Genomic DNA, 13,572 nt, shown 5'->3' with positions numbered 1-13,572 from the left:
CTGGCAAGAGCAGGATCAATAATACACAATCCTTACGCTCCTCTGCCAGTAACAAAACCTGCTTCACCATCTGTTTTTCTTCACTAACTCGCATATACGCCGAGGGGGTAACTTTTAAGCACATTTTTTGTGCTGAAAATTCAGGCTTATACGCGAGTATATAAGGTAGTTCATGCTGCACTCTCCACCAATGTCCTTTAACCACATCCCAGCATAAAGCACCCCACCCCAGCATAAAGCCCCCCAGCCCAGCATAAAGCACCCCAGCCCAGCATAAAGCCCCCCAGCCCAGCATAAAGCCCCCAGCCCAGCATGAAGCACCCCAGCCCAGGGTAAAGCCCCCCAGCCCAGGGTAAAGCCCCCCAGCCCAGCATGAAGCACCCCAGCGCAGCATTAAGCCCCCCAGCCCAGCATGAAGCACCCCAGCACAGCATAAAGCCCCCCAGCCCAGCATGAAGCACCCCAGCCTAGCATAAAGCACCCCAGCATAAAGCCCCCCAGCCCAGCATAAAGCCCCCCAGCGCAGCATAAATCACCCCAGCCCAGCATAAAGCCCCCCAGCCCAGCATAAAGCCCTGAGCCCAGCATGAAGCCCCCCAGCCCAGCATAAAGCCTCCAGCCCAGCATGAAGCCCCCAGCCCAGCATGAAGCACCCCAGCCCAGCATAAAGCTCCCCGGCCCAGCATAAAGCCCCCCAGCCCAGCATGAAGCCCCCCAGCCCAGCATAAAGCCTCCAGCCCAGCATGAAGCCCCCAGCCCAGCATGAAGCTCCCCAGCGCAGCATGAAGCACCCCAGCCCAGGGTAAAGCCCCCCAGCGCAGCATGAAGCTCCCCAGCCCAGCATAACAAAGCTCCCCAGCGCAGCATGAAGCCCCCAAGCCCAGCATAACAAAGCCCCCCAGCCCAGCATGAAGCCCCCCAGTGCAGCATAACAAAGCCCCCCAGCCCAGCATAAGTGGTGAGATTGTCCCTTCAGTATAGGTAGTGAAAGGCATCCCCCAGTATGGCGGTGCAGCACAAGAGACAAGGGTGCAGACATGGTGCTGTGGCACCCAGGGCACGAGCCATGCATGCATCCCTCTAGATACGCCAGTGGTTGCCATGGTATTTTATCTAGCTCTTCAGGAATGATTTTCATGTAAGGTGTCATCTTTGTCCGCAGGCTCCTCGCTGGATATTATGGATTTTAGTGGAGCTGGCTATTATTGGCTCAGACATGCAGGAAGTAATCGGTACGGCTATTGCTTTCAGCCTCCTATCTACAGGCCGGTAAGACTGCTGTGCTTTATGTTTGCATTGTTTACCATATTCTGGGGCGGGCATTGCTCAGAAATTACAGCCAATTGCCTGTTGCCTAAGAGTGGCCAATTTTATGGCAATTCGGCAAAATGATAGGCTGTACGGAAAAACGAAAAACATTTGTGGTATTATTCGTTCAAGAAATCTGATCAAATTTCATGTTTTTATTTAATAACATTTTTCCGATCAATTTTAATGAAAGTTGAATGGTTAGGTTCTCAATTTCTTGATATACAGACCCAAGCACTGTTTTTTAGAGTTTTCAATGTTTTTTTTTATAATTTGGGACAAATTGGACACGTGTGTGAGACTAAAAATAACTTTAACCACTTTCCTACTAAGGGTTTTTTCCGCTTCAGTACCAGAGCAATTTTCACCTTTCGGCGCTCCTTCCATTCATTCGCCTATAACTTTATTACTACTTATTACTTCTTTTTTTCGCTACCAATTAGGCTTTCTTTTTGCTAAGAATTATTTTATTCTTATTGCATTTTAAAAGGAATAATAAGAAAAAAATGGAAAAAGAATCATTATTTCTCCGTTTTTGGGCATTATAGTTTTAAGGTAAAACCTTCTACTTTGGATAAAACCTACACATTTTATCTGCCCAAATTTTCCCAGTTATTGCAACATTTAAACTATTTCCCTAGTACAATGTATGGCGACAATATTTTATTTGGAAATAAAGGTGCATTTTTTCAGTTTTGTGGCCATCACTAATTACAAGCCCATAATTTAAAAAATAATAGTAATATACCCTCTTGACATACATATTAAAAAATTTCAGTCCCTAAGATAACTATATATTTTTTTACATTGTCATTTTTTTTAATGCAAAAAATGTACTTGGGTACTATAGGAGAGTGTCGAAGGGAAATAGTTAATTTTAAATGTAAGTATGGGTCTTTTTATTAAAAAAAAATGTATGTAGGTGTAATTTTACCATTTAGCCACAAGATGTCCTCGCGCATTATTTCCTATTAGCGTACTTAAAGAGAATCTGTACTCTAATATTCTTACAATAAAAAGCATACCATTCTATTCATTATTTTCTCCTGTGCCCCTCTGTGCTGTTTCTGCCACTCTCTGCTGCAATCCTGGCTTGTAATTAACAGTTTTAGGCAGTGTTTACAAACAAACTAACCAGCTTCTAATAGGCTCAGCTAAGCATAGTGTGTGAGTCATTCAGAGTGTGCAGGGGGCCTGCAGAGGGTGTGTATCGCTTCTACCAATCACAAGCAGCCCTGCACATTCCACACAATCAAGCCTTAGCCCGACAAACAGGACAGAGGAAATATGTATTGATTTATTACAGAGACAGTGCAGTTAGGAAAGACTGCAGTAAGCCAGAGCAGATTAGAACAGGCATAGGAACTTATAGGATAGAAGAACTAAGGCTGAAAAATTTGTTACAGAGTCTCTTTAAAGAGGAACTCCAGTGAAAATAATGTAATAAAAAAAGTGCTTCATTTTTACAATAATTATGTATTAATGATTTAGTCAGTGTTTGCCCATTGTAAAATCTTTTAAATCCCTGTTTCATATTCTGACATTTATTACATGGTGATATTTTTACTGTTGGCAGGTGATGTAGCTGCTGCATACTTTTTTTGGCAGTTGGAAACAGCTGTAAACAGCTATTTCCCACAATGCAACAAGGTTCACAGACAGGAAACTGCCAAGAGTACGTACTCAGAATTTCTTTGTGGGAGGGGTTTCACCACAATCTCAGCCATACAGCGCCCCCTGATGGTGTTTGTGAAAAGGAATAGATTTCTCATGTAAAATGGGGTCTCAGCTACTGATTGGGATAAAGTTCAATCCTTGGTCGGAGTTTCTCTTTAAGTATATGAATAGGAAGTAATGCGTGGCTGTGTTACTTATGCAGTTACAATTAATGCAGGCATCTCATTGATGCCGGCAATCATTGACACGGAGACTTAGATTAATGAATGGGCACTGCCTTCCCATTCATTCATCTCCCCTGTATTGATTGGAGGTGATAACGAATGCGGGAGCGAGCTGGAGTGCGCAGCGGCAAGGGACTAGTATCTACGTCCCTGCGGGGTAAAGGGGTGTTTTGCAGGGACGTAGATACTCGGCTGGGAGAGGTAGAGTGGTTAAAAGGCATTTTATTGGTCCTCAAACTAAGGCACATGGGCCGAATGTGGCCCCCTGATGCTTTTTTACCAGCCCCACACACACAAAATGTATTACAGATGCGGTCAGCTACATCTTTACATATTGGTGGCCTGCATATAGAATGAAGCCAGAAAGCAGTAATTCGCTGGTTTCCAATCAAATTTCAAATCAGGTGACACTGTTGTCCTATTGAACTGCAGGTTGCATGGTATGCTTCACTGTCTGGCCTGCAAAGACTTCTACATCATTTTATGTATACTCCGCCCCCCAGTAGTCTGAAGTATGTTGACCCGGCCCTCGACCCAAAACGTTTGGGGACCTCTGGCCTAGAGTGTGGTTTTAAAAGGGCAACTGTGACAGTAAGCTATATAACTGAAAATAAAAATATAAGACTCTCTTAATACTAATAAGTAATGATACTAATGACAGAATAGTGATGTCAGATACTAACAGAGGCACTTGGCCCAGTACAGACCTGCACTGTACCTACTCCTACCTATTGCCTGATGAAGCGGGGTCATACCTGCAAAACTTATTGCATTTTCCCCTGGAGTATGTAAATACATTTGTTCTGCTAAACTTTGTTGGCATATCTTGTGTCTGTTTGGAGGAGGTAACTCCACCACTGCCTCCACAAATATTAAACTTTTTAGACCTTTTTATTCTTCTGGCGCCTCTGTATCCCTGTTATATTGTTATAAGTCCACCCTTGGTGGAGGGGTGTGATCCTCTTTTTCCTGATCTACGGAGAGAGAGACTTCTTAATCCTGAGTGGGGTCAGGTCTAATCTCCCCACCTGCTGTTACAGTGGTTGCTTTTGAGGTAACCCTGCTTTGTGAATATATTTGTATTTACTCTACCAACTTCATCCCATATTACCAGTACATACTACACTATATTTGGCTCTTGGTGTCCCTATCTTTGTTTTTGGTACTAATGTTCTATTCCTTACCCGTACTACACATACAATTCTTTATATCATTTTTTTTCCCGCTTCAGACTTGCTGTAAAAAGGTTTCTAGTTTTATACCTAAAATACATTATTTTATGTACCTGTGGTGGAAGGGGAGGGGTCTACAATGATGGAGTCTGGCATGTTTCTCTGTATTCACTGCTGGCAATTCATGTTTTGTCCCGTAGGATTCCTCTGTGGGGCGGAGTCCTGATCACCATCATAGACACGCTGTTTTTTCTCTTCCTCGATAAATACGGTGAGACGACAATGGGCATCTGATGTCTGTGGAGGGGAGGGAGAGTAGGGATGGCGAATGACATGCTAAGAATTCTGACTTTATGTAAACAAATGCAGATGGGAGCGTTATGCGATCATATATTTACGTACACCAAGCGTTCCCCGATGGTTTGCGAAGAACAAGCGATGTCTAAGCAGGTTTGATTTCAACGACGGCGTGACGACGGTCTACCCATTGGAACGTTAGTGGATGCGGTTAACTGAAGACTCAGACATGCGTAACTAGCTGAGTTGTTTAACCACTTCACCTCCAAGGGGTTTTCCCCTTAAAGTGAATGGGAACCGCATTTTTAAAAAAATGAAACCAATACTTACCTAAGGAGAGGGAAGGCTCTGGGTCGTATAGAGCCTTCCATCTCCTCTCTCGGTGCTCTCTATCCTGTGCTGGCTCCTCCCCGTTTCAATCCCCCGCCGAAAGGGTATTTGGAAGTCTTCGGGAGCCGTGTCCTCCAGAAGACGTGCGGCTCCATACTGCACAGGCGTGAGCGTGCAAGAGAGCGTGCTTGCGCAGGTGCAGTACAGCACTCGGGCTCCCTGAAGACTTCTGAAGCCTCCTTCGGCCGGGTAAAGTAGTATTTGACTAATTTAGTCAAATACTGCTACTGGGCGAGCCAGCACCAGAACGAGGGGACCAGGAGAGGAGACGGAAGGCTCTATAGGACCCAGAGCCTTCCCTCTCCTTGGGTAAGTATCTGTCTCATTTTTTTAAATGCGGTTCCCATTCACTTTAAAGGGAATCCGAGGTGAGAGGGATATGGAGGCTGCCATATTTATTAATGAACAATGCCAGTTGCTTGGCAGCCCTGCTGATCTTCTGGCATACGTAGTGTTTGAGTCAAAACCCTGGAACAAGCATATAGCTAGTCCAGTAAAACCTGAATCAGGTGAGTACCTGATCTGCTGCATGCTTGTTCAGGGTACATGGCTAAACGTATTAGAGACATAGGATCAGGAGGACTGGCAGGCAACTGGTATTGTTTAAAGAAAATAAATATGGCAGCCTCCATATCCCTCTCACCTCAGGTTCCCTTTAAAAACAAGAGCAATTTTCACCTTTCAGCGCTGTGTCCATTCATCTGCCAATAACTTTATTACTAATTATCACGCTGGAATGATCTATACATTGTTTTTTTTTTTGCCACCAATTAGGTTTTCTTTGGGTGGTACGTTTTGCTAAGAATTATTTTATTCTAAATGCATTTTAATGGGAATAATAAGAATAAAAAATGGAAAAAAAAATCATTATTTCTCAGTTTTCAGCCGTTATAGTTTTAAAATAATACATGCTACCGTAATTAAAACCCACACATTGTACTTGCCCATTTGCCCCAGTTATGGTAACATTTCCCTAGCACAATGTATGGCGCCAATATTTTATTTGGAAATAAAGGTGCATTTTTTCAGTTTTGCGTCCATCACAATTTACAAGCCCATAAGTAACAGTATTATACCCTCTTGACATACATATTAAAAAGTTCAGTTCCTAAGGTAACTATTTATGTATTTTTTTAATTGTATGTATATATATATTTACAAAAGTTTTATTTGTGTACCTTTTGGGGAGTGTGGGCGGTAAGGGACTAATTTTAAATGTAAATACTGTATAGGTCTGTTTATTTAAAAAATTGTGTGTAGGTGTAATTTTACTATTTGGCCACAAGATGTCCTTGCGCATAACTTTCCTGTGCGTATTATTAGTACGCAAACAGGAAGTAATGCGTGGACGTGTCACTATTGGTTTTTGTGAATGACGGCGGCATCTCATTGCTGATCACTCACACGGGGACTTGGATCAATGAATTGGAACTGTGTTCCATTGGAATGTTGGATTTCATGACTGTATTTGAAGAGAGAAAGTGCCTTAATCGACCCCTTTTTGGGAACCATCGATAATCACCTCCCGATAATAACTTAGTATGCTGCGAATCAGATTGAATGATCCCATGTGAGAGAAATATTGTCCCATTAATGAGCACACAAAAGAGAACCTGAGACGAGTAAAGACAAAAGTTTTATACAAGCCTGGGGCATCTTCCAGCCCCCTTCGGCCTGATCGGTCCTTCACCGTCCTCCTCCGCCGCCTGGACCCTCCACTACGCAGCCAGGTAATTTCACAGTTGGGGGCGTACTGTGCATGCAGGTGCAGAACGCTCCCAGCTGCGCGAGAGAGATGAAGGAGCGTGCGCGGCCGGACTGCGCATGCGTCGACTGGTGGCGACGTATGAAATTCCCGGGACGCCTAGTGGAGGTTCCAGGCGGTAATGGAAGATGGCGAGGGAGCGATCAGCCTGAGGGGCCTTTCACACTGGTGTGGTATGGTTCACCCTAACAATAGGGCAATGAAAGTCTATGGGGCATATCACACTACACGCAACGCGTTGAGGTGCGCTGGAAGTCCCTAATCTAATGCGAGCGCATACCTACGTTGCCGTGTATGGCAATGTGCATGTTTTAAAACATCCGGTCCGACGTAAGTTTTACGCATTGCAGAAACGCGGAAGCCTATTTTAGCAAAACACTTCTGTGCACTTCATCGATTCGGCAACAGGAAGTGAGCACTACAGTGTCACTTCCTGTATGGTCTGCTTCCTGTAAGGCCTGTTTTTGGGGGGCGGGGCGTTCCCCGGACCGCTACCCAATACGCAGTGTGAAACCTGCCTGAAGGCGGCTGGAGGAAGCCCCAGGTATGTATAGAACATTTTTTCTTTGTACTTGTCTTAGTAATATGAGAAATTCAAGTTCGGCTGGCACACCAATATCAATAATCAAGCAGTTTATTGTATGCACAACATGACAATTGTTTCGGGGCCACGGAGGGTTCCCTTCATCAGATAAAGTGCAGACCGGGGCCACAGAGGGTCCCCTTCATCAGATAAAGTGCAGACCGGGGCCACGGAGGGTCCCCTTCATCTGCACTTTATTTGATGAAGGGGACCCTCCGTGGCCCCGAAACAATTGTCATGTTGTGCATACAATAAACTGCTTGATTATTGATATTGGTGTGCCAGCTGAACTTGAATTGCTGATATTGGATCGATGTTGCTTCTGCATGAAGTCTGAGCACCCAACAACCACGGCAAGGTGTGCCTATCCATGACCAGATACTGTCTTAGTAATATGTTTTGGGATCTGAAAGATGTCGCTTATAGGGATAGTGTTTGTCTTTTCCACAGGACTCCGGAAGCTGGAAGCCTTCTTTGCCCTCCTCATCACTATAATGGCGGTGACGTTTGGTTATGAGGTGAGACGCAGACAGAAAATCCTCATAATTTAAAAGTATAATGTGATATGACGTTATGCTATGTGAGACATCAAGCTCCACCCCTGGTACACTGTAGCTCCGCCCATATGGCAATGTACAGCTCTTCACCCCCAGCGACTCCATGCCTGACAGTAATGATTATTGCAGTGATACAATCACGGACGGATTTATACTTTATTTATTTAAAGAGGAACTGTAGTGAAAATAATAAATATTTTACATTATTCATTTATAGATTATGTAGTCAGTGTTTGCCCATTGTAAAATCTTTCCTCACCCTGATTTATATTCTGATATTTATCACAGGTGGCGACATCTCTAGTCCTGTCAGGTGATCTCTGCGGAATGTTTGTTTTTTTACCCGTAGAAAATCTACCTGGGGGATGCCGCATGGCTTAACAGCCTAGCAATTTAGCCTAGCAAAATAAGCAATTTTAACTACTTAAGTATCAGCGGACTCTGCCCCCTTAAAGGGAGACTGAAGTCTCACAAAATACCTGTTTTTCTTTTAAAATCCTATTTAATATTAATGCCCAAACTGAAACGCTGCATCCCCGAAGCTGAGCAGTCAATAAACCTCCCCAAACTCCCCAGGGCACACTGCGGGGAGCACTTCCGTGAAGAGGCAGAGCTTTGGGCTGTCTATCTGCCCGGATCGCCGCCTCCGCCCGCCCCTCAGTCTTTTTTTACTGAGAGGGGCGGGGAGAGGCAGAGATACACACGGATTGACGCACATGGAGGCAGAGCTACAGCTCAAAGCTCTGCCTCCCCGGGCAGCAAAATCCACGACCTGGAAAGTTGAGGATTTTTGCCCCGGGAGTTTGGGGTGATTTATTTAGTGTGCAGCCGTGGGGATGTGGCGTTTCAGTTGGGGACGGTTTCCACCACTCCTAGTGGAAACGGGCCCTTAGGGCATTGATATTAACCACCTTAGCGGTATGGACGAGCTCAGCTCGTCCATTACCGCCAGAGGGTGCGCTCAGGTCCTGAAATAAAGTGCAGCACACGCAGCCGGCACTTTGCCAGCCGCGTGTGCTGCCTGATCGCCGCCGCTCTGCGTGTTACTTTTGGCCGCCGGAGGCGATCAGAAGAACGCCTCCGGAGCGCCCTCTAGTGGGCTTTCATGCAGCCAACTGCAGCCAACTGCAAGTGTCAGTTTTTAAAAGTACAATTTTTTTTTTCTTTTCCCTCTAGTTTGTTTTGCAGCAGGCAATTGGCTAGGGGGAGGGACTGGCTGCAACAGGAGGTATTTGGTCAGCTTCAGGACTCAGTACTGAGCTTGCTCAGTCAGTGGCTTGCTCACTAAGTGGCTGCGACACAAGTGGCATAGGCGTTAAAAACAGGCGTTACAACACAGGCACAAAGAGAGTGGTGAGAGGAAGTAGGTAAGGACAAAAAAAAAAAAAAAAACCTTCAATCAATATTGTGGTTTTTTGCATTGGTTAGAATGTGCTAGGCACGTTGTGGTGTAGTCTTTAAATTTTGAGGACTCCACCCCAACTTCACTCACTCCACCTCCACCCCTCCCGCCCCTCCTCCCCCTCCCCCTCCTCCCCTCCCCCCCCCCCCCCTCTTCACTCACTCCCCAACTTCACTTACTCTCCCTTTCCTCCTCCCCAGCTACACTCACTCTCCCATTTCATCTTTTACCACCACAGTTTACTTTAAATAATTTTTCCCCACACAAAAGTCATCATGTTGGACTATGCTGTACAGTGTACATCCTGCAACATGTATGCATGCCTTGATCAGCGGATTGAGGGTGTTTACTGTTGCCCTGGGTGTGTGCGTGTTGCTCAGTTAGAGGCGGAAGTCGCAGAGCTAAATAAGCATCTCGCAACACTGAGAAGCATACACAACATGGAGAAGAGCTTGGATCTCACGATTCAGACACTGGATGGAACCGTTGAAGATGAGGAGGGTGGAGTACAGCCGGACCAAGAAGCAGAGGCAGCCGCTAGTTGGGTCACAGTTAGAAGGGGTAGGGGAAAAAGTGGCAGGGAGGCTAGTCCCGAGTTGTCCCTCACTAATAAGTATGCTTGTTTGCGTAATATTGGGGAGGATGATTCAGGAGTAGCAATGCTGCAGCAGGATGTGCTCCTTAGCAACCAAGGGGCAGACTGCTGTAACGAGAAAGGGAATAGGAGTGCAGCTAAGGCTAGACAGGTACTGGTGGTAGGGGATTCAATTATTAGGCGCACAGATAGGGTAATCTGTCGAAGAAACCGCGAATGCCGTACAGTCTGTTGCCTCCCGGGTGCTCGGGTTCGGCATGTAGCGGAAAGAATTGACAGATTACTGGGTGGGGCTGGGGAAGACCCGGCTGTCATGGTACACATTGGCACCAATGACAAAGTTAGTGGGAGATGGAAGGTCCTCAAAAATGATTTTCAGGTACTTGGAGATAAACTTAAAGCAAGGACCTCCAAGGTGGTGTTTTCTGAAATACTGCCAGTGCCACGTGCTACATCTGAGAGACAGAGGGAGCTTAGGGAGTTAAATAAGTGGCTGAGAAATTGGTGTAGGAAGGAAGGGTTTGGGTTCCTGGAGAACTGGGCAGACTTTGCAGTCGGCTACAGGTTCTACAGCAGGGATGGGCTGCACCTTAATGGGGAGGGTGCAGCTGCATTGGGGGAGAAGATGGCTAAACGGTTGGAGGAGATTTTAAACTAGGATCTGGGGGGAGGCGGGAGGATAAAGTCTCAATACATAGACAAGATGAGGTAAAAAGACAGTGGGAACCTATCATTATGGAGGGTGGAGAGGGGGGTGGGGACAGTGTAAAGATTAAGGAGGTTGGTAAAAATTCAAGTAGCCAATTTCATGTAAACAAAATTGGTAAATGTGGTGGTAAAAATACAAAGTGCATGGTAACCAATGCTCGGAGCCTTGCAAATAAAATAGACGAACTAGAGTTCATTCTGAATGACAAAGGCTATGACATTGTGGGAATAACCGAGACATGGATGGATGAAAGCCATGACTGGATAGCTAATTTAAAAGGATACAATGTGTTTAGGAGGGATAGAACAGGGAAAAAAGGTGGAGGGGTTTGTCTCTTTGTTAAGAATTCTCTTACAGCTGTCCTCAACGATGAGATGGAGGAAGATTGCGAAGATGTGGAGTCCGTTTGGGTAAATATTCATGGTGGAAATAAAAGTTGCCAATTGCTTATTGGGGTATGCTACAGGCCACCTCTTATTAATGAAGCTGCAGAACTGCGATTACTACAGCAGATTGAAAAAGCTGCAGGTAAAAATGAGGTCATAATTATGGGCGACTTCAACTTTCCAGACATTGACTGGAGTATTGAGGCTACCCATTCTAGTAAAAGCAGCAGATTTCTGGCAGCACTACAGGACAATTACTTGACTCAAATGGTAACTGAACCAACTAGGGGGAATGCGTTACTGGATCTGATCATTTCTAATAGACCAGATAATGTATCAAATGTGCAGGTTCAAGAACATTTGGGAAATAGTGATCACAACATGATAACGTTTGAGCTGGTGACTGATAGGCCACGGGGCAGCGGGACCACTAAAACTATGAACTTTAGAAAAGCAAAGTTCACTCAAATTAGGCAGGCACTAAGTTTGGTGAACTGGGATAATGTACTACAAGGGGAAGACACTGAAGGGAAATGGCAAGCTTTTAAACTTATACTCAATCAATACTGTAGTATGTATATCCCATATGGAAACAAAATGTCTAGGAATAAAAAAAGGCCTCTATGGATGAATAGAAAGGTTAAAGATAAAATGAAGAGGAAAAAGAATGCCTATAAGGTCTTAAAACAGGAGGGGACAGAGGCTGCACTAAGCAATTATAAGGAGTGCAATAAAAATTGTAAAAAAGAAATTAGGCAGGCAAAGATTGAAGCTGAAAAACAAATCGCTAAGGATATCAAATCTAACCCAAAAAAGTTTTACAAGTACATTAACTCTAAAAAAAGAAAGGTTGACTGTATAGGACTCCTAAAGGTGCCCATACACTCGTCAGATTGGCAGCAGACAGATAAGAAATGCATCTGATGATCTATCTGATGCGTTTTTAGAACATTTTTTACCAGGATAGAATTCCAATAGATTTCAGTTTGAAATCTGTTGAAATTCGATCTGATGGCATTTTTTTGCCATCAGATTTCCATTAAGGCCAATGCAAACTGATAAGCAATCTCATCAGATCGACCTAAATTTTCCACCCTGCTAGTTCGATGGAAATCCATCGAAATCGATCGAAATCGGCCGTCGATCGGTCGATTGGCCAACCGATTTGCGATCGATCGATCGATCGATCGATCGCGATCGATCGGTCGGCCAGAAAATCGGCTGAGTGTATGGGCTGCTTAAAGGATGAGGATGGGAACTCAATGGTGGATGACCAAGGTAAGGCAGAGTTATTAAATGCTTTCTTTGCTTCTGTCTTCACAAAAGAAACAGCACTGTTGCAAACTACAGAGGCGGAAGAGTCTCAATCTTCTAACTGTAATATTAAATACTTAACGCAGGAAGAAGTGAAGGCAAGACTAAATAAATTAAAAATAGACAAGGCACCTGGCCCGGATGGCATGCATCCTCGGGTCCTAAGGGAATTAAGTTCAGTTATAGATAAACCCCTTTATCTTATCTTTTGTGACTCTCTTGCAACTGGCAGAGTCCCAGTGGATTGGCGTACAGCCCACGTTTTCCCATTATTTAAGAAGGGCAAAAAATCTGATCCAGGAAATTATAGACCTGTAAGTTTAACATCAGTTGTATGCAAACTATTTGAGGGGTTACTAAGAGATACTATACATGACTTCATAGTAGAAAATAATCTTATTTCTCAGCATCAACATGGGTTTACTAAAGACAGGTCCTGTTGGACTAACATGCTCAGCTTTTATGAGGTAGTGAATGCTAATATGGATATTGGGAATGCTGTAGATGTGATATACTTGGACTTTGCAAAGGCCTTCGACACTGTTCCCCACAAAAGTCTGGTGCAAAAGTTGAGGATGCAAGGACTGGGGAAGAGTCTGTGTTCATGGATAGGGAACTGGCTAATGGACAGAAAGCAAAGAGTTGTGGTCAATGGATCGTACTCAAAATGGGAGACTGTTAGCAGTGGGGTCCCACAGGGGTCTGTTCTGGGTCCAGTGCTCTTCAATTTATTTATTAATGACCTAGTAGATGCAGCAGTGAGCAATGTTGCTATTTTTGCAGATGATACAAAATTGTGCAGAATCATTAACTCTCAGGAAGATAGTGTCATATTGCAACAGGATCTGGATAGGATGGCTATATGGGCACATACATGGCAGATGAAATTCAATGTTGACAAATGTAAGGTCATGCATTTTGGACGTACTAATGGTCTAGCACCATACAAAATAAATGGGATACAGTTGGGGACATCAAACTTGGAGAAGGACTTAGGAGTACTCATTGACAACAAGTTAAATAATCGTACTCAATGCCAAGCAGCTGCAGCTAAAGCTAACAAAATTTTGGGATGCATTAAAAGGGAAATAAAAACTCGAGATGCTAGCATAATATTGCCCCTGTTTAACTCTCTAGTAAGGCCACATCTGGAATATGGAATTCAGTTCTGGGCACCACATTACAAAAAAGAT

At 44.4% G+C, this 13,572-nt stretch overlaps 1 protein-coding gene across 4 annotated transcripts in view; it reads left to right on the top strand.

Annotated features, from left to right (window-relative positions):
* The window catches only part of SLC11A1 (solute carrier family 11 member 1), a 97,154-nt gene that overhangs the window by 63,243 nt on the left and 20,339 nt on the right, over positions 1 to 13,572 (top strand). For all 4 annotated transcript variants that reach the window (XM_068246065.1, XM_068246064.1, XM_068246069.1 and 1 more), the window contains exons 5-7: positions 1,163 to 1,269; positions 4,582 to 4,652; positions 7,867 to 7,934. In XM_068246065.1, the coding sequence (XP_068102166.1) occupies positions 1,163 to 1,269; positions 4,582 to 4,652; positions 7,867 to 7,934 (246 nt within the window). The remainder of the gene's footprint in view (positions 1 to 1,162; positions 1,270 to 4,581; positions 4,653 to 7,866; positions 7,935 to 13,572) is intronic.

This window comes from Hyperolius riggenbachi, chromosome 7 (genome assembly GCF_040937935.1).
Source record: "Hyperolius riggenbachi isolate aHypRig1 chromosome 7, aHypRig1.pri, whole genome shotgun sequence".
NCBI classification, from domain to species: domain Eukaryota; kingdom Metazoa; phylum Chordata; class Amphibia; order Anura; family Hyperoliidae; genus Hyperolius; species Hyperolius riggenbachi.
This window is presented reverse-complemented; position numbering and strand designations above follow the sequence as displayed.